The 21,809-nt window shown below is 40.1% G+C and overlaps 1 protein-coding gene across 1 annotated transcript in view; it reads right to left on the bottom strand.

Moving 5' to 3' along the window:
• Positions 1-7,609: 7,609 nt before the first annotated feature.
• Positions 7,610-21,809, bottom strand: part of LOC311031937 (CCR4-NOT transcription complex subunit 2-like) — a 119,462-nt gene continuing 105,262 nt past the window's right edge. The window contains exon 15 of the mRNA XM_084038533.1: positions 7,610-11,171. Within this exon, the coding sequence (XP_083894659.1) occupies positions 11,085-11,171 (87 nt within the window). The 3' untranslated portion in view covers positions 7,610-11,084. The remainder of the gene's footprint in view (positions 11,172-21,809) is intronic.

Below are 21,809 nucleotides of genomic sequence, written 5' to 3'. Positions count from 1 at the left end.
TACAACATCAGGGAGTCAAACAGTAAATCAGGTGAAACAGAGTGTTCACCAAATATGACTGCTGCTGTAAAGGCTTGTGCCAGGCGAAATGGGAAATACCCATGGTCCCTCAGTCCCTTGGCCAATATCCTGCCAACAGACTTCCATTCCTCCTCTTGCCATTTTGGGGAGAGTGATGGCACCCTCACATCTGCACCTTCTGCTGCACAGTCTAGGAATTCTGTCCAGAAGGCAGCGTATACATCCCTGGACACACCATCAGCATCTGCCCCCATTTCATCAATGAAGCTGTATTTCACAGAGTAGGTCATCATTGCTTCATCCTTGAATTGGGCAATCAGTTCATCTAAGAGAGTCACTCTGTGAAGTTTCACAGTCACATGCAAAAGTTCATTGGCAGGACTTGGTGGTCTAGCAGAAGCTGTCTCAGCATCAATAGGAGTTGAGGTGTAGATGGGGGTGTTTATTTGATAGTCTTCTATTGCAAGGATTGGCTCATGTATGAGTGTGTCATCAAGATCACCTAAAAACGGCCCACCTGTCAAAGGACCAAAAATGACCTCTGATGTATTACACAAAGATGTAAGATCAATAATCTGAACATCTGCAGTAGAGAAAACAGCTGACATTGTGGCAGTGCTTAGCTCATCATCTTCGACTGTGTGTATTTGATTTTCACTGTTATGTCTTTTCTGTGTCAGCTGCTCGACCCCTTCCATTGTGTGTTTCTCTTGTCCAGATTCTGTTGTGTTTTCATGTTGTTCATCTGTCTGTTTATCAACTCCTTCCTCTGTGTCATCTCCACTGGTCAGGGTCTTTGTGAACAAATAAAATCTTAACAACCCCAATTTGTGTGTCTCGTAGTAGTCTCCCACACTAACATCCTCATCAACTTGTGCTTCCTGAAAGTCAACTATATTGTGACTGAACTCTTCCCACTTTCCCATCACTGACTTTTCATTAGGGAAAAACAGTTTTTTAGCTTGTGACAGAATCTCAGTTTTAGTGGCATTTTTGTTAATATCAAGAACTCTTGTTCCTCCACCGCTGTGTTTTCTGACTTGTCTGTTGTCATGTATCCACCCTAATTCTATTTTTCTGGTTGTCTTCCAGGCTCTCTTATTATTTTTTTGACGCGTTTTTGTTGGTTGCACTGCATCCTCCCCCTCAAAACCTTGATTGCTGTCTTTAAGTTTTTTGAATAAGGACAGTCTTTTTGAATCATCTCCACTTCTTCTCTGTTTTTCCATACAGAAATGCCTTGTGGCAATCCTGTCACCATAGGCTGGAATGTAAGAGGCCATGGTAGCATCATCTATTTCTCCAATTATCGAGCTGTCGATCTGCAATAAAAACAGAAAGTATACATTAGACATGACACAGCTTAAACTATATTATCTCCAAGACTATTTACTTCAGTGCTAAATTCCAGGACAACCAATTATAAATGCCTAATGCAGATGATAACACAATGGACAGTATGAGACAGTACAAAAAAAGCTTTTGAAGCTGGCAATAATGTAGTGCGCCAATATAAACATCAGACATTTATTCCTTCTGCTAAGTTTATAATACATCAACAGTAACTTGAAAGAGTACTTAATCCTGTTCACCTATTGTTTTAGTTTAGTCATGCAGTTGTTTTCAAATGCAGTCAGATGGGATTAGTTATCATTTCTACTCCATATACTCAATATCATATTATGGCACAAATAATTCAACACTATAAATGTTAGAATGTATTAGTTTAGCGTGATATATATTGAAAGTGTTGTTCTAACTGTTCTTATACTATGTACATCATCTGTATGATCATGATGTAAACATTGCATCTAAGTTATCAAATTTGATTAATTTGTTGCACATTACCATACTGGCAAAGAATTTGAAGAATCAAGTCTTACTTTGATAGTATAGAATACTTCATATACATTTGACACTGAAAATCTCAAATAACATAATTTTAAAACATATCATATCAAAACAAAATATAAAGCAGTGAATAGTTTATATAGTTATTTGTATATTTGTGTAACAGTGATGTCTCTCCATTCAGGCTGCATTGTTGGAAGGGATGCTTGACAGATGAAAATATTTGAACCTATGGAACCACATGTGATGGTCTAAAATGTATAGGTACATGTAAAATCGTTCAACTCAGTGATATATAAAAATATAGTTGAGAAAATCGTTTTAAAAATGAATATAGCCCTGCAGATACAAATTTCCTGTGACTTACATGATCCTGCTGCATTTTCTGAATACCGTCCTCAGGAACACCTCTGTTGCGAAGAAATATCCACAGACCATCATCTTGTGGGAGGCCTGGGGTTGAGGATGTAGCCATTGCTGGCACTGCGGAAATGTAGGAAAAAGGCAGAATCTATAAAAATATTTGTTTGCACCAACAATTAACACATTTAAAACTGTCAACACCAATTGTGTCATGATATTGTCGACTTATATGAAAGCATAAAATTATTTTGTTTTAAATGGATGTTTCGTGTCTTGACTGTTGACCTATAAATACTCTATCTATATGTATAATCATGTGAAAGTCCTATAAAAATAATTATGTGCATGGACGTTTCATGCAGGATCCTTCCTCACTGTGTTTCAGGTATGCATGCATGTATTAAATAGCCTACATAGGAAATAGCAAAGGAGAGGCAGCCCATAAGCAAACCACAGCAACTCAAAACACTCGTCATGGTGCGTCAATGGCAGGGCCGTAGCCCCCCCCCCCCAAATAAATATATATATAACCATAAATGAAGAATGTGTGTGTGTGTGTGTGTGTGTGTGTGTGTGTGTGTGTGTGTGTGTGTGTGTGTGTGTGTGTGGCGTTGCTGCCTCACAAAAAACTACAACTAAGATGATCTGTAACTAACTGTATACATTAAGTGTTTGGTATAGGCTGTGGTGATTGAGTGAGTGAGTGAGTGAGTGAGTGACACACACACACACACACACAGACAGAGAGAGAGACGCACACAGAGAGAGAGAGACACACACACACACACACACACACACACACACAGAGAGAGAGACACACACACACAGACAGAGAGAGAGAGAAAGAGAGACACACACAGACAGACAGACAGTGAGAGAGACACACACACACACACAGACAGAGAGACACACACACACACACACACACAGAGACAGAGAGACACACACAGACAGAGAGAGAGAGACACACACACACACACACACACACACAGACAGAGAGAGAGACGCACAGAGAGAGAGAGAGAGAGAGAGACACACACACACACAGAGAGAGACACACACACACACACACACAGACAGAGAGAGAGAAACACACAGACAGAGAGAGAGAGAGAGAGAGAGAGAGAGACACACACTCTATTGGCTATCTGTTGCATCTGTAGGCTCGTTCACTCGTTGCATCTTTGCTCCGATTCATTTAATTGCCGTTCTAAAAAAGGCCTGCAGTCACGTCGCGACCGTGTTTACTTTCGGTTTTAATGAAACGAAACTTAAGAAAAAAATACCAACGACATGACCTCGGTGTCCTCAATGGTGGCTACGGCCCTGGTCAATTGTGTCAATATATAGTGACTAGTCTACTGGCAACGTTCTGTTTGTTTACATGCTTACGTGCCCCACGATAAACAACTTACTGCAGTAACTACTTATATGTTGGTATTCTCATGTTATCTCTCTATAGTGTTAGCGTATACTTAGCATATAACCTAACGTTATAACGAATGGCTCGTTCTACTTGTGCCAAGCCAATATACTGAAAGAAAGGCGAGTAATTTTTGATGAGCGACAATGTCCAGCATGATGGAAACAAAACTGTTAGCTTCCCTGACAACTGAAATCATGCTCATAGACATGTTCGCCTATTCCTTATCTGCTACATTGAGCGATGTATCGCTATATAACGATACATCGCTCAATGTAGCCTATAGGCTTACAATAGAAGGATACAGTCTAAAACACAACTAACTAGAGTATCATACCCTGTGTGTAAATAATTACATGCCTTACCTTAATTGACCCGGTAAATAGCTGAAGATGGGGCATGTGTATGCAGGAGTCACTACAGGTCCATGGGAGTCACTTGCAGGTTGGAGGTTCTCGCGGGAGTTCGAAGTATCGCGATAATTCAGAAAAAAAAATTACTCCGAAAAACAGAAAAAAAATTACCACGAAAAACAGAAAAAAAATTACCACGAAAAACAGAAAATAAATTACTCCGAAAAACAGGAAAATAATTACTCAGAAAATCAGGAAAAATAATTAGTCAGAAAAACAACCAAACAAAAAAAAATTACTCAGAAAAACAGACCAAAAAAAAATTACTCAGAAAAACAGACCACAGAAATAAATTACTCAGAAAAACAGGAATAATTACTCCAAAAAACAAACCCCCAAAAAAAATGACTCAAGTGAATACAATACGCTTCCGTACTTTATTGTGTCCTCTTTATATTCCTGTTGATCTTCTGTTGGCACATGGCGCCATCATGTGTACAAACTACTGAACCACAGACAAAATCACCACAAGTCCATTTAGTAGCTTTTGGCTCCTACTAAATTACCTTTGTGGTGACATTAACCGCTCTGATGTCATGAATGAACTTTCAATCTCAACCTTAATGTCAACATTGAATAAAAATGTCTCAAATGTTTTCCTGTAAATACGCACAACATAAATCATTTTTCAAAGGGTCAGAAGTGCCTTCGATTATACCTCATTGAGGTGTTTGGAACAGTTGTTAACAATTCTAAATAAGATACACATGCCATTTTTTGTCAGAACAGGTAACAGAAACAACAAAGACATTCTTAGTCGATTCTGGGCCGTCCCACTCATTATCTCTCAGTGTTCTACTCGGTTCTCCACCCGCTAATGAGACCATTTAAATACTGTTGATGACTGTAGGACACAGATGCATTCTGGGTCGGGCTTGGGCCTTCAGACTCGTGGTGTGAGCGATAACGGAGCAGAACTTCAGGCTTCTTTATTATTATAGTGCAAAATGGATCCCGTTCTAGCCAGAAGAACGCAGCTACGTGTTTTAGTAATTCAGTTCCTGTATATAAACACAGGAACTGATCATAAAGAATCGGCCTGCTCCCAATTATTAACCTTTCCTTGATGTTTTGTTTACATCGGCTTTTTACGTGTGCTTTCCCTGAGGGGTATTCCATCAAACTCGCTAAGCACAAAGCTGGGCTAATTTCGATAAGCCTCGCTACCTTTAGTGAGAGTTGTGTTCCTTCAATGTGACTTGAGGCACTCTCCGCTAAGTAACCATGGGAATTTATCCGACCAAACTAGCCTGCTCCGGGGCAGGCTAATCATCAGGCTTACTTGAGCAAGGTTTCAGAGAAGTCCGTCTGTCGGAAACAACTGTACCAGCAGAAGGTTCCGCCAAGCCTAGTCCTCGTGATTTTGTCACGTGAAAGACCAAAAATGACCAAAATGACATGAGTACAAACAGACTATATTTGCATCAAGTGTCTAAGAATACATGCTTGCAATTAAAAAAATATGAATAAATCGTTTATTTCCTGAACACCGACTGGCATATTATTATCTAAATACATATGTATTTAGCATGTTGTTCATCCCCCAGTTGGGTGAGTGGTGATGCACCTGCCCCCAAACCCGGCGAGGACGTGTCATTTTTTTTTTTTTTTGCTTGCATAATTGTCTTTAGATCATAGAATTAGACAAACATTTTACTTTAACTATGATAAATATGTCATACAATTTCCCCAGAACCCAAATATAACTTGCAAAAACATGATATGCATAAAGATTATTATTAATAGCATGTTATAGATCCCAATGACAAAGGCATTGCTGCATGCAATTGTCAGCCACATAAATTCCTTACAGGTGAGTTCATTAATAGGTTCATTGAATGTGTTCATTGAATTGTTGAGATAAATGTGGGTCAATGTAGATGCATTAACTAGGCCTATGTAAAAAAAAAAAAAAGAGAGAGAGAGAGAGAGAGAGAGAGAGAAATACTTCACACTAAAACTCAGTTCCGGCTAAAGTAAGACATTTCACAAACTTCCATAGTCCGGAATTGAACCCTGGCCGGCCTCGTGCAAAGCCGGCACGTTACAGTATGATATTAGAACATGTTACTCTTGATGGTACTTACACATTTAATCGCTTGGCAATTCTTGCCCAAGCAGCCTCGCAATTTTTATTTATTACTACAGTATTCCCTTTTTTGGTTATGATGGGGTTGTACTCCTCGTACAGTTCCATCAATAATTTTTGCTCGGCGGGTGAAAAAAACTCAGCTTGTGTCTTTTCGGCCATTTTCTCGATGATTCGACATTCATGGTTCTGGGCTGGCTTTATATCCCGTGAATGCGCGTAACACACAATAACGTTAACCTGGCTTGAATTAGCATTTACAAGGCGCAGCTGAAATGCGTTAATGGAATGGGTTTAGCCGCAAGTGGAAGTTGGCATTAGTTGTAACCAGGCTTAACCAGGTAAGCGCCGCCTTAATTAGCGAGTTTGGTGGAATACCCCTCCAGTCGTACCAATACAGTTATGTTATTGGCCAGAGTCAGAGTACTTTATTTGCATATATTTGCATGATGTAATCTGATTGGCTGACGGATCTGTCGGCGCCGGAAAAGTTTAACTTTAATACTTTATTTTTTCCCCGACGCAAGCGACAAAGCGGTCCCACAATTCATTTTGGCATAATGTGATGCAACCCCATGCAAAGTCAATGAGGTCCATCAATGGCAAGGTGCAGTGTGAACACGACCTCACTCATTTAGAAGTTTGCACGGGAATGTCGTCACAGACACGGAGATCCTATTTTTGGGCAAAGCAGCAAGTACAAGCACTTTCATTAGTGGGTCACATGATCAACCACCATTGTTTTAACTCACTCTTTGATAGATAGGAACTTAAAAGACAATTACATAGATGAAAATGTTACGGACTGACACTTTAACGAAAACAAGAGTTAGGTATTCCACAATATGATGATAGAATACTTTCAGATTTACCTGTGTTGTAGTGCTGTTACCAGGTAATCTTCTTGAGAAGCAATGAAGACGACAGGAAGTAAACTGGAATTTTCAGTAACTTTTCTGTCCTGAAAAACAAAACTGCATAGCGTGCAATAACACAACAAAATAAAAACAACCACGAGTCCTTCTTCAGTTTCATTACCAGAATATTTATTTTAGTCTTTTTCCTATTAAAACACTAGCTGCCATATTTAATAAAACAGCCAAATGGCCAAGTGCCTCTGTCCTCAATCCTCCAAACAAATCTTCGGGTCATGTGGGCGTGTCCTTGGCTTTTTTTGCTGCAACGTGAACGAGTCAATGGCAAGCGAAGTCGGCACGCTAACATCATCGTCGCCAAAAGGTGGTTGGTTGGTGGTTGTCGAGTGTGGTCCCCTGTTAAAACCATCTCCATGGTGAAGTCTGGTATTGCATCATTTGCTGGCAGGCAGCGGATGGAGGGGCTCCTCGTTTCTGACACATTTTTTTGTTTTTCGCCTTTTTCTTGAAAATACTGCATGGTCTTAATGTATATACACACATACATACATACATACATACATACATACATATATATATATATATATATATATATATATATATATATACACACATTCCTGTACATTGGTGGCTCCTAGAGGAAATTAAAAAATAACAAATAGGTTTTGATCATTAGCCTAAAAGATTTTGCATTTTGGTGGAGTGGCAAGGACCTGAGGGTCTTGTCTACATGTATAAAGATATTTTCCTCTGTTTGAGTTTTGGGCTGCATTCAGGTATCGGAATAATTGGAAAAATTTGTTGGGGAACGTGGGGGGAATTCATGCAGTCCCCTAAGTCAGAACTTGGAAAGTCAACTTGGAATAAGATTTGACGTAATATTATGCAGAAGCACTAATGAAATGTCAGATTGATGGTGATCAACGTTTTATTTATTCACGTATTGCATATACATTTTTTTTCTTGTATGTAATTTGTAATATGTAATATATAAGATTGTTGGTGTAAGTTGCTGTGCATGTAGAGTAACCTAGATGAATTAAGAAAGTTATTTGTCCCCATTAACCCTGATAACAAGTTAGGTAAATCAATATTTTTTTGGTTTTAGGGAATATGTTGAAAACAGCGATCAATGTGTTGCTCGAAGCAATAATTTTAACAATCAAAATTTTAACAATTTATAAAACTCATCTTCTTTAAATCGTTTATGTTGTTCTTAATTAGGACTAACAAGTCATGAACACATCTGAGGAGAATTTGAATGCACCACGAGAATGTGCCGGAAACAAAACAATGGTGGAGTTGATACTGGCATTTTAGGTGATGCTTAGCAGCAACTCCATTTTGGGCAACGTACTAGAAATATCTTAAATTACCATTAATGTATAAAATGCATATATATAAAGAAATAATTAGCTACTATTTTTTGTGGTTGTTTGATTTGTCAATCAAAAGAAAATAAACTCACTGAGCATGCTCAGAATCTTTTTCTCTGGTATTTGACATATCGTTGTCGATGTAGCCTTTATCGCCACCTACTGGCCCAGAGAGTGCTTGGAGTCATTCTTGTATTCTAGTGTGGGTGAAGATAGTAAGACAAAGGTCGTGTGGCCCATTTTTTTAAAAGAGGGGAAAACATCAGTTTTCAAAAATATCCGTATACATGTCGACAGCCTAAAAAAGAGACACATTTTCAGATTGATACAACTCATACGTCTGAGCAATAAATATGAACGCCAGAAGCGGTTACTTAGCGTAGGATAAAGATAAAAAGCTAGCCTGGCACTGTCCAAAGGTAACAAAATCCTCCTAAAGCTGTAAATCCCATTTCTTTAATCTGTATAAAACTTGAAGGGTAAAAATGACAAGTTGCATTTATGCTACGCTAAGCTAATGTCTGCTAGCTGTAGCTTCATATTTAGCATACAGGCATGCGAGTGGTATCAATCTGACTCAGGAAAAAAGTAAATCTCTGACAATGTTTCCTTAATGATCCAGGGAGAGTACAATCCAGCAGATTCTGTCTGATTGGTTTGAAATGTTGCCGGACAGAAATTAGACATTAAATGTTGGAGGTGATACAAAAAAGTAGAAGAACTTAAATATTAAAAGGAAGAAACAGGGGGCTCCATTGACAGAGGGAGGGAGCTGAAATGTTGCAATAAAAACAAAATGAAAAAGAAGATGGTGAAAACTGGGAAAGAGTTTCGTCAATATGAAAGGGATGTGTTCACATTTTTGTATATGTTACTATAATCCACCGAACAGTCCAAATAACCCATCATTTTATTTCTATTACCTTCATCATGTGGCTATCATGTTGTTCTGTTGTGTGGTTTCATGTTGAAGAATAAGTCTGGTAAAACAGTTAATTATTTTACTTGTTTTGAAACTGGGACTTTTTTTAATTTCTAAAAAACTATTTCAAGATGTTGTCACTTGTTTTAAGGTTTTTATGATTTAAGATTACTCAATCAACAAAAACATGAACTACTACAACTATTTTTTTTAGCAAAAAACTTTTGACTCTCCTTACAGTGAAATTAATATATTTTGGGAATTTCGACTACTCACATCTTCACCAAGCCAAATGTCATTCAAATGTCTTGTTTTGTTCGACCAACAGAATTAGAAAAAAAGAAAAACGCCCACAAATATTACGTTTTTAATGATATAGAATAGGAAATCATCCCATTTCTGAGGTGAAAAAGATAAATTGATCAAAATAGTTTTATTTTTCAGGTAATCAACCTATTGTTTCTGTAGGAAACTGTAATTAAATTTTAAACACTTCTTTGTCCAAATGAGGAATTGAAAAAAAAAATCTGCAGAATCACTAATGAAAGAATAATTTGTTGGAAGATTGAATTGGAGAAACCACTTGATAAGATGGAGTGTTACCGCTGATGATCAAAAGGGTACGAAAGAAAAACACAAAATTATGTGTTTTCTGTCTTTTTCGAGGATAATTTCACCTAATCAGGCCTCTAAAACTCCATAAAAATGTAAAATAGTGTACTATACCAAATATGGATTAATCTGCCGCTGAAAATAGTGCTCCAACAACAATGCACTATTTCAACCTGTTAATGTAATTGAAAACTACAGTGCCCAGCTGTTTTGGTGTTAAGAGAGTTGCACGTGGGATTTGTTAACTTTAAGACAAATGTCCTTTTAAAAGGTGATTAAAAGAACAGCAGGTGAAAAATAGTAACAATCGATTAAAAATGCTAGGCACATCCCCCTCAGAGTGACATTTCCAATAATAATAATACTTACTGAGCTGTTATCTGTTTCTGGCTGCTAACCTTCACCTCAAAACCGCTTCACGTATCGCCACACAACATCAACAAACCAAAAAGGATATTTTTTCTTCTTTTATTATGAAATAGTGCTACAATGTACATTGCATTTCCTCTTCTGACTCTTCACTTTCTGCTGATGTATGTATGTATGTATGTATGTGTGTGTTGCTGATTTGTAATGCTGCTTGAAAAACCTGGTAAAAATGAAGATAAATATTTTCCTGACAAAGATCAGAAAGGTGTGAAACAGTGTGAAATAATTATCCACCTGACAGGTGATTTAATTCTGTGTTTAAAATCTGGTTCTTCTTAAAAGCTTCTTGAGACAAAAATAGTCAATTATTACGACTGAGTAGAAACAAGAATCACTCGGTCTGGTGGACAGTTATTTACAGTGCTTGTGTTGTTGAGTGTTGTACTGTGCTGTCTGTTGACATTAAGTCTGTGCTCCACATAACAGGCCAACCAAACTAAACTCATGGAGGAGGGGTGGGAAATAAAGTTAAAAAATACTTAAAAAAAACAAGAAATGAGGTAAAGAAGAAACAAAAATCTGAAAAGTTAATATCATAAAGTCTATTCAGAAACGTGTTTGGGCGGGCAGGAGCCTGGACGTCCTCTCCCATCCCAAGTCCTTATTGGCCAGATTCACTTAGAGTGTGTGGAGGTGGAAAAACCTAGAGGGTGTGATGAATAATGAGCCAGGAGGACCAATGGCAGGCAGGCAGTAAGAGGTAGAGCCAATCAGAAGGCCTGCTGGGCAGGATTGTAGTTGAATGTGGAGGGAACGTGAGGTCGCTCTTCTAGTTTTTCATACTCCAGATGAAACTCCTGTAAACAGAGAGACAGGAAGTCAGATTTACATCTGTGAGTTAATAGTTGTGTACCAATTCAGTAATCGCATCCTTCAGGGGATGGGTGAGGGGTTCAAACGCCTAACCGAGTGGTCTCCCAGATAACACGGTTTGTCTAGGAATATAGAGAGATATGGATCTCACTCTGTATGCGTTCCGCGGACTCCCTGTGTGGCGGCTGACTATTGATTAAAATCTGCTCTATAACTATTACTGTTAATAAACTGCTAAAAAAAATAAAATAAAGGGAACACCTAAACACCACGTGCTAGTTCTTAATGAATAACATATTCCAGTTGGAAATCTTTATTCATTACAAAGTGCAATGCGTTGACAACAAAAGGATGATTAATGAAATCAAAATCCTCATCTTATGGAGGTCTCGATTCAGAATCATACGGATAATCAAAGTGGAAAATCAGATCGGAGGCTGATCCAACTTTTGTGGAGATTTTTCAAGACATGTGAAAATGATCCTCAGTAGTGCGTGTGGCCTCCACATGCCTGTATGCACTCCCTACAACGCCTGGGCATGCTCCTGATGAGACGACGGATTATCTCCTGAGGGATCTCCTCCCAGACCTGGACCAAAGCAGCAGTCAACTCCTGGACAGTCTGTGGTGCGACATGGCGTTGGTGGATGGAACGAGACATGATGTCCCAGATGTGCTCAATAGGATTCAGGTCTTGGGAATGGGCAGGCCAGTCCATAACATCAATGCCTTCATCATGCAGGAACTGCTGACACACTCCAGCCACATGGGGCCTAGCATTGTCATGCATTACAAGGAACCTAGGGCCCACAGCACCAGCATACGGTCTCACAATGGGTCTGAGGATCTCATCCCGGTACCTAATGGCAGTCAGGGTACCTCCGGCAAGCACATGGAGGAGCACTGCTGTTGGGTTGTTTTCCTTCTTCGCCCCCCTCCACGTCTCCACTGTGCTGGGAGACACAGCAAACCTTCTTGCCACAGTGCACATTTATGTGCCATCCTGGATGAGTTGCACTAACTGGGCCACTTCTGTGGGTTGGAGAAACCGCCTCGTGCTACCTCTAGTGGTGCAAACACTGCCAAAATTTAAAAAAGAAAAAAATCTGCCAGAAAGGCAGAGAACAGAGAAATGGTCTGTGGTCACCACCTGCAGAACCATTCCTTTATAGGGATGTCTTGCTAATTGCCACTCGTTTCCACCTGTGGTCTGTTCCATTTGCACAACAGCAGGCGAAATTGATTCCCGATCAATGCTTCTTCCTAATTGGACAGGCAGATATCTCAGAAATATGATTGACTTGCAGTTACATTATGTTGTTTTAGTGTTCCCTTTATTTATTTATTTATATTATTTACAGCACACTAAAGTGCAAAATTGAAAACACAATCATAGATATGGAAGACACCATATGAATGATGATGACTGGAGAATGAGCCATTTCTCCTTTTGTAAAATGTCTCAGTGTAGGCCGACTTGTTTCTTAGTCAAACATAAAACAGCACACAAATATGCAGCAAAAATAGTTTTATTTCGGTACACAAAGAGGACAGGGCCCGGTTTCCCGAAGCCTTCTTAACGCTACGTCATTCGTAAGCCCTACATAGAGTTCCTACTTAACATTTTGCGTGTTTCCCGAAAAACGTTCTTTGCTACGAATCTCTTTTGTACGTCATACGTTGGTAAGAGTGGTCTGGAGCACTCTAAGAGCCTTAGCTCTACCGTAGTGATGTTTCAGCTCCTGACGCTAGTTGCCGCCACTGTACAGTAATCCAGAAATCCCCACTGCGCATGGAACTTGCACATTCCCAGTGTTGTGTTTAACCAGTGGTTTTAAGTCATTCATGAAGAAAATAAAAATAAAATTTGCATGCATTTCATCACAAGGCTAAGCTTTACCTCAACCTCAGAAGTAGCTGAACCAAAGACGTCGCCGTCTCGGAGCCGTTGGAATACATAATTTCATAAGGATCAACTTCAATCCCATGGATATATTGACCGACGCGGCTATATTGCATAAGTTTCGACTACAACGGCAACAAATACGCATGTAATCAAGGATGTAATTGGCTCAATCTCCTCCGCTGTTTCTATATTTATTATATCTTTTTTAATATCAGTATAGGCTATGGTAGTAAGTTCGACCATAAATAAATGTACAGGCCTAGAAGGATTTCTAGCAATGTTTTATTCGCAAACACTGCAATAGCCTACATTTTATAATATAGTGACGTCATGCACCTGCGCATGAAATGGAAAATCGAACTCTGAGCAATCGATTTCAGCACTTTCTTTCTGGACAGCGCCGTGTACGTACGACGTAAGGAGTGTTTCTTAAGAAGACTCCTAAGAGACCGTTCAGGAACCACGACTATAGAGGTAAACAACTTTGGTAAATCATAACGCAAGAGTCTTCGTAGCGCGCTAAGAGTGGACGTTATCGGGAAACCGGGCCCTGTACAGTACTGTTAACCCCCCCCACAAAAATTAATTAGGCATCCTTTTTGTTTGGCCTCTTCCTCCTTGTCCTCCTCTTCCTCTCACTCCTCCTTCTCGTCCTCCTCTTCCTTCTCCTTGTCCTCATCTTCCTCCTCTTCTTCTCCCTCCTCCTTGTCCTCCTCTTCCTCTCCCTCCTCCTTTTCATCCTCCTCTTCCTTCTCCTTGTCCTCATCTTCCTTCTCCTTGTCCTCCTCTTCCTCCTCCTCCTCTCACTCTTACCCCTCTCCTTCTCTGGTTGTCTCTCTCTTCAAAGTTCTCCATTGTTCACCAAAGAAAACGGAGGCTCAAGACACTTTTATGCTGCAGTCCTGATTGCAAACGGCTCAACGGACCTGAATGTTTAGAGATTAGAATATTTGTGTGTTGCAGGTTGATGCTTTGAGATTTTATTGAGAAGTGTGTGCAACATCTGAACATTGTATGTAGTGTTTTGACAACAAGGTGATGTGTAATTGACATCAGAGTGTAAATAAGGAAATTCAGAGTCTCATGCAGATAAGGGAGTGTGAAGTTGTGCCAAATTGGGTCGAGAACATTGGTACATGAAGTGAAGGTTGTGCAAATTGTGCTGAATTTTTGCTTTTTGTGTTAAATTTGATCAAAAACTGGATTAATACTGCTACTGTTAATACAACGACTATTACTGTTAATACAACTACTACTGTTAATACTACTGCTACTGTTAATACAACTACTACTGTTAATACTACTGCTACTGTTAATACTACTACTACTACTACTACTGTTAATGCAACTTCTACTGTTAATACTACTGCTTCTGTTAATACGAGTACTACTGTTAATACTACTGCTACTGTTAATACGAGTACTACTGTTAATACTACTGCTACTGTTACTACTGCTACTGTTAATACTAATACTACTGTTAATGACTGCTACTGTTAATACTACTGTTAATAGTACTACTGCTAATACTACTGTTAATACTACTGCTAATATTACTACTACTGCTAATATTACTACTACTGTTAATACTATTGCTACTGTTAATACTACTGCTACTGTTAATATTACTACTCCTGTTAATACTACTGCTATTGTTAATACTACTACTACTGCTAATATTACTACTACTGTCCATACTACTGCTACTGTTAATACTACTACTACTGCTAATATTACTACTACTGTTAATACTACTGCTACTGTTAATATTACAACTACTGCTAATACTACGACTGTTAATACTACTGTTAATAATACTGCTACTGTTAATAGTACTGCTACTACTGATAATACTGTTAGTACTTATTATTATTTTTTATTTCGGGCATGTCAGTTAAATCAGTACTACTGCTACTGTTAATACTACTACTGTTAATACTAATGTTAATATTACTACTACTATTGCTATAATTACTACTACTGCTAAAATTAAAATTACTTCTGCTAAAATTACCACTACTGATAATATTACTATTACTGCTACTAATATTACTGTTCCTATTACTAATGCTAATTAACTGTAAATACTATTACTGCTGTTATTACTACTGCTACTGCTAATATCGCTACTACTGTTAATACTACAGCTACTGCTAATATTACTTTTCCTGTTATTACTATCCTGCTAATATTACCGAAATCCTGAGTGTGTTCTAGTTCTGCTCTATTTGGAAAGTGTCCTGAGATAACGCTATAAACACAATTGAATTGAATATAGCTTTGGTGTATTTGAGCGAGCCACTACAGTAACATTTTATTTATTTATTTTTTACATTTAAAGCTTCTTTTTTTAAATAAATCTTCAAATGTCTGTTCAGGTGGGAGCCTTCCTTTGTGTGTGTGGCAAAGTGGGAGAACATACTGACAATGCTTTGAAAAGGTAATTGCCAATAAATATATCATATATTTCATTAGATCACTATATGTTGTGAATTGTGGAAATTATTACATTTTTCAATACATATTTTAGTTTTGGACTGAGGACTGAAACTGTAACACACATGTCAGTGGCTGCATCACCCACTATAGTGAATGCATGTTTTTAATGAATGATAAGGCCGACTGAAGAAGCTTATAAGCAAATAACCAGATTTTTTTTTTCATATTGTCCTCAGACGGATGATCTATTGTTATAATTTTGTTAAGAATGCTGAAACTGCACTCTTCTGCTAAACTGGAGAAGGACTCTGGAGATAATAGCTCTATAAAACAGTTGAGACTTAATGATCCTTCACTTATTTCCCATGCCTTTAATCATCTATCTGTGACTCCCAACACTCCCTATAGTATGGCTGGTGCCCCTAACCTCAGTACCCCTAATGCTCCTTTCTCTTTTTGAAACACCTTGCCTGTTGATGTTCTTTAAGCTATTCATTAATTAAAATGAACTGCTAGCGCTGGTCCAGATGGTTTTAAAGCTATATTGGTTAAACTTGCCACTGGCGTATTAATGTATCCACTTACAGATTTACATAATTTCTCTGTCTTCTTGTTCAACTCCTTCTATATGGAAATGTGTTCAAAGGTGGAGACGCTGGGGTGCCGGGATGGCCGAGTCCCCACCGCAACGCCCCCCGGGTTCATAACAGATGTCAGAGTGTTGTCTTTCAGGGTTCGCAGTCTGACTATGTAGTTGTTGAAAAGAGCGTTCTGCAAGGCTCCACCTGGGGACAGCTCCATTTTTCTATTTAAAGGTGTTCTATCGGGTTGAGGTCAGGACTCTGTGCAGGCCAGTCAAGTTCATCCACATCAGACTCTCTCATCCATGTCTTTATGGACCTTGCTTAGAACAGGGAGGGGCCCATCCCCAAACTGTTCCATCTCTTGGTATGCTGAAGCATTCAGAGTTCCTTTCACTGGAACTAAGAGGCAGAGCCCAGCTCCTAAAGAAAAACCCCACACCATAATCCCAAACGGACAAGTACCGTTGTCCTGGCAACCGCCAAACCCAGACTCGTCCATCAAATTGCCAGATGGAGAAGCGTGATTTGTCACTCCAGAGAAGGCGTCTCCACAGCTCTGTCCAGTGCTTTACACCACTGCATCCCTCGCTTTGCATTGCACTTGCTGATGTATGGCTTGGATGCAGCTGATCGCCATGGAAACCCATTCCATAAAGCTCTCTACACTGTTCTTGAGCTAATCTGAAGCCCACATGAAGTTTGGAGGTCTGTAGCGATTGACTGCAGAAAGTTGGCGACCTCTGTGCACTATGTGCCTCAGCATCCGCTGACCCCGCTCCATCATTTTACGTGGTCTACCACATCTTGGCTGAGTTGCTGTCCTTCCCAATCACTTCCACTTTGTTATAATCCCACTGACAGTTGACTATGGAATATTTAGAAGGGAGGAAATTTCACGACTGGACTTGTTACACAGGTGGCATCCTATCACAGTACCACGCTGGAATTCACTGAGCTCCTGAGAGCGACCCATTCCTTCACAAATGAACAGTCTGCATGCCTCGGTGCTTGCTTTTATACACTTGTAGCCATGGAAGAGATTGGAACACCTGATTGCAATTATTTGGATGGGTAAGTGAATACTTTTGGAAATTAAGTGTAACACAAATCCATCATTCTTTACAGCTTTCAACTTGGTTCAAAACTGGATTCGTAACAACAAGCTTAAGTAGTCATCCTGCAGCATGGTGTTGGGTATGCGACAGTCATTCATATATTCTTAATTTGCATATTCATTTTGATGATGGGTCTCTTCTTGAGAAAGTTGATTCTTCTTATATGAAAAGAACATATTGCTGTCCGAGTTCACTTTTTCGCTGTAACGCCGCAGTGAGGGGTGTCTTGCAATGGGTTTTTGTCTTGTGAATTTCCTGTTTTATTTTGAAGAGTAACTCTCCTCTCATTTCAGGTCACTTGGTCACTTGTGTCACCGGTCTGACGTCTCCCCTGATCCCTGATTGTTTCCACCTGTTTCCCATTATCCTCATGTTTCTTATAGTCCGCGTCTCCCTTTGTCCTGTGAGTATTTTGTTTGTTCGTGTACCTCCAGCCCTTTTGTCCACAGCCCTTCGCCCTGAACCATGCCAAGTGTCTATGTGTTTGTATGATCTGGATTCCTTGTTTTCCTCTAAAGAAAGAGTGATTATTTTGTTGTAGTGTTTTGGTCAGCTCTGTAGAAGCTAGTTTTTGGTTTATAGCCCTTGTGCTTATCTCCGTTGGAGTGTTTTTTCTTTGTGAATATTTTGTGCAGCGCAGCTTAAAGGGATAGTTCGGAATTTTGGACATAAGACCTATTTTCCAACTCCGCCGGTGTGTTCGAGACGTCTGGAGACTTTTCAAAAAATGTCATTCAGTTCTTCTAGTTGCCGAGTCCGCTTGTGCTATGGCTAGCGCAAGTCAATTGTTCTAGTTAGCATGGCATTAAAAACACTCATACGAACTCCACAGTGCACCCGAGGCAAATCAATTAAAACACTAGACTGTCGATGTACATATCTGTGTTGATAGAATAATATTTGAAACAAAACTGACCTTGCATCGCATGAATCATCCATTTTTTGAGGGACTAGTTTCTCAGCAGCAGTGGAATTTTACTTTGCTCCGTCGGACTCAAAACTCTAAGACGCGCTGCCGGTAACTTATAAGTGCTAGGTGATATCAGTCCGCTGCTGCCATAGCCTACTAGGAAGTATGACACGCTGCTGCTGAGACATAAATCCTTAGAAATGCAAGGTTGGTTTTATTTCAAACATTCTATCAACACAGATATGTACATCGATAGTCTGCCGTTACAATTGATTTCCCTTGGATGCACTGTGGAGTCGGTATGAGTGTTTTTAATGCCATGCTAACTAGAACGATTGACTTGCGCTAGCCATAGCACAAGCGAACTCGGCAACTAGAAGAACTGAATGAAATTTCTTGAAAACGTCTCCAGACGTCTCAAACACACCGGCTGAGTTGGAAAATAGGTCTTATGTCCAAAATTCCGAACTATCCCTTTAAGTTTACAGCCTTGTTTGCTTTCCTCCGTTGGAGTGACTTTCCTTTTTGTAAATTTCCATAGTAAGATCATTCATAGAGTAGTGTGGTTCCCAGCCTTTTGCTTTGGCTCCCTTGGGAGTGATTTTCAGTTATCCTTTTCCCTTGAAGGTTTTCTCGTGTTTTGTTTGAGTGTTTTCACGGTTCTACGTCTTTTAGACTACTCTAAGTATTTCATAGCCTGGTTAATTTTGAGATGGGGGGGCGCTGTTGCGCAAGCTAGAATGTAGACGCTTCTCCTGCAAGCTCCTAAAGGTCGATTTTTAAAACTTACATTTACATTTACATTGAGGTCATTTAGCAGAGGTTTTTGTCCAAAGCAACTTACAATAATAATCTGTCAAAAGATTCATAGCCTGGTTAATTTTGAGATAGGGGGGGCGCTGTTGCGCAAGCTAGAATGTAGACGCTTCTCCTGCAAGCTCCTAAAGGTCGATTTTTAAAACTTACATTTACATTTACATTGAGGTCATTTAGTAGAGGTTTTTGTCCAAAGCGACTTACAATAATAATCTGTCAAAAGAAAGAAACAAAGGAACCACAACATATCATTGCCGATAAAGTAAGAGCTAAAAATAGAACAAGTGTTAGATCCTCGTCTGGGTTAAGTAGTAGCTGTTCAGCAAACATACCTTAAGAACAACAGTGCTTAATATAACTCTGTCATAACAAGTGCCAAGACCTCACTCATATGTCCTAAAGTAATTTAAACGTCGAACAAAAAGTTGGAACTGTTTTGAAACTATAATGGTGGCTCCAAATACTCGAAACCAGTTGGCGAAACAACTGCGTAGGACTCAGTCAAGCATGGAGCCGACCGCTGCGGCTAGCTCGGCTACCCCCGAGGCCTCGACTAGCCGCAATACGCTAACACCTAAGATGCTCTCTGACTCGCTCAACTTGCTCCAGGATTCTGTCTGTGCAAAGATTGGGGCGGCCATTTAGACACTGCAGGATGATATCAAACTGGATATTGACTTGGTGAGGAGCGAGCTATCAGCGGCGGTCACTAGCCTGCGGGCCTCGTTAGCATCACATGATACCCGACTGAAGGAGCTGGAGAAAGCTGCCGACTATACTGGTGACTGCACTACTGAGCACCGCGCCACTGTGTCCCAACTTCAAGGTGAGGGGGCTGCAGGCAAAATGTGAAGACCTGGAAGGCCGTTCCAGACGGAACAATTTGCGGCTTACTGGTGTTGAGGAAGGGCTGGAAAATGGTCAGCCTACGCAGTTTGTGTCTCAACTTTTGAAAGATGTCCTAAACCTGAGCGAAGCCCCGCTGCTGGACAGAGCTCACAGATCACTACGAGCAAAACAAAAACCCGGGGAACCCTCGCGTGTGTTTATCATGCACGTGCACTACACGCATATGAGGGATGAGATACTGCGTAAATCCTCTCAGGGCCCCCTGAGAGAAGGGAAGATGCTCCATATCTATCCTGACTACACCACCGCGGTGATGAAGAAAAGGGCATCGTTTGGAGACATACAAAGAAGACTGAGATCCATAGATGGAGCCAAGTACGGGCTACGATTTCCGGCTACACTCTGTGTCACCCTCCCGGGGAGTAACGCCTGGTTCACACCGGCCGTGGAAGCGCCGAGAATGGGCGCGTAGCGGAGCCCGCTTCCTTTCGGCGCCCTTGTTAAGCGATAGTGTAGTTCACACCAGACGCGGAGCGCCGCGAATAGGCGCAGCCGTCCCGCGCCGTGAAGCGATCGTTTCGGCGTCTGCTCTATTTTTTAACGCGTAAATTCTGGCAGGAAATCACACGGAGAAACACGAGACAATCCGGTCAATTTTCAAAATAAAAGCAATTTTCAAAATAAAATACAGCGATTGACAAATGCGATCATATTTGTGTATCCAAACAGAGTAGAGAGATGAAAACAATTAATAAATGTGAAGAGCAGATAAACAAATATGTGTATTTCAACGGTTTTATCTGCACTACTATTGTCTACTACCATCCACACTCTCTCTGTCTGTCTCTCTCTCTCAGGAGAACGGATAAATAAAAGAAGTGTAAAACGCCTCTGGTGTGAACGGTGGCAGCGGACCGCGTGTGATTTTCGCGACCGCGGCGCTTCCGCGGCCGATGTGAACCCGGCGTAAGGAACGTACTTTCGAGGATCCCACCCTGGCACTGGACTTCATTAACCACATGATGCCGACCCAAGCAAATGAAACACCTGCATCTTCTTCACCGGGGTAAGAAGTACAGCCGCTAATTAAATCAAGCCATGCATTACAGATGTTTTGTGCTGATAGCCTTCTTCGGACATTACTTTTTGAAGGAATGTTAGGCTATGAAACTGTACAACTGCCGTTAGATATAATGACAGCAGAGAGGTATGTTTCTCCCTCCCTTCCTATTCCTGCTATTATCATTCATTCCAATGTACACATATGGTTCCGTGTGTCACTGTGTGAATTACCAGGACAGGACCACTACTGTATATCACCTGGTGCGTGTGCACATGATGTTTGACTGTGCACTGTAATGTTAAACTATATACACCTGCATGTGAGTGCTGTTGCACACAGAGTTCTGTTGTTCACAATCTATGGATGCTGAATTTGTGACTACAGTAATAAGAGAGCAAAACAGGTTTCATTTTATTGAGTATATACATTCTTTTCTTGGCAATTTTGACAGACCTTAGCTTGCGACTCTTTTGAGTGTTACGTTAATAGAAAATCTTATGGGATCTTGTATGCACCTAAGTTGGGGAGGTGTAAGGGTGGGTGTTTTTTGTCTTTTTCAATGTTTGATGACTTTGTTTATTTTTCCTTTGTTTTTGTTTGATATATTGCAAAGTACATCTCTCGAGATGAATTCGCAAAGTATTCAGGCGGGAGTCAACCTATGTGCAGACACCAAGGCAAACTATATAACAGCTCAGTTTTATGGTATTACATAGTAGGTTACAAAGCCCCATAGGAACATCAATAACATTTGCCAGTTGGAACGTCCGTGGGCTTGGGAAACCCACCAAGCTAAATAAGGTTCTCTCTCATCTTGATAGCTTGGGAGCAAAAGTTGCTTATCTGCAGGAAACACATGAAGATATGCAGACGCTGGGTAGCACAATCATATCATTCTCTCTTCAATAGCAGGTCAAGAGGCACAGCTATTTTGATCCAT

This window comes from Eutrigla gurnardus, assembly GCF_963514095.1.
Source record: "Eutrigla gurnardus genome assembly, chromosome: 21".
Lineage (NCBI taxonomy): Eukaryota > Metazoa > Chordata > Actinopteri > Perciformes > Triglidae > Eutrigla > Eutrigla gurnardus.
The sequence above is the reverse complement of the archived record's forward strand: the minus strand, read 5'-3'. Positions and strand labels throughout refer to the sequence as shown.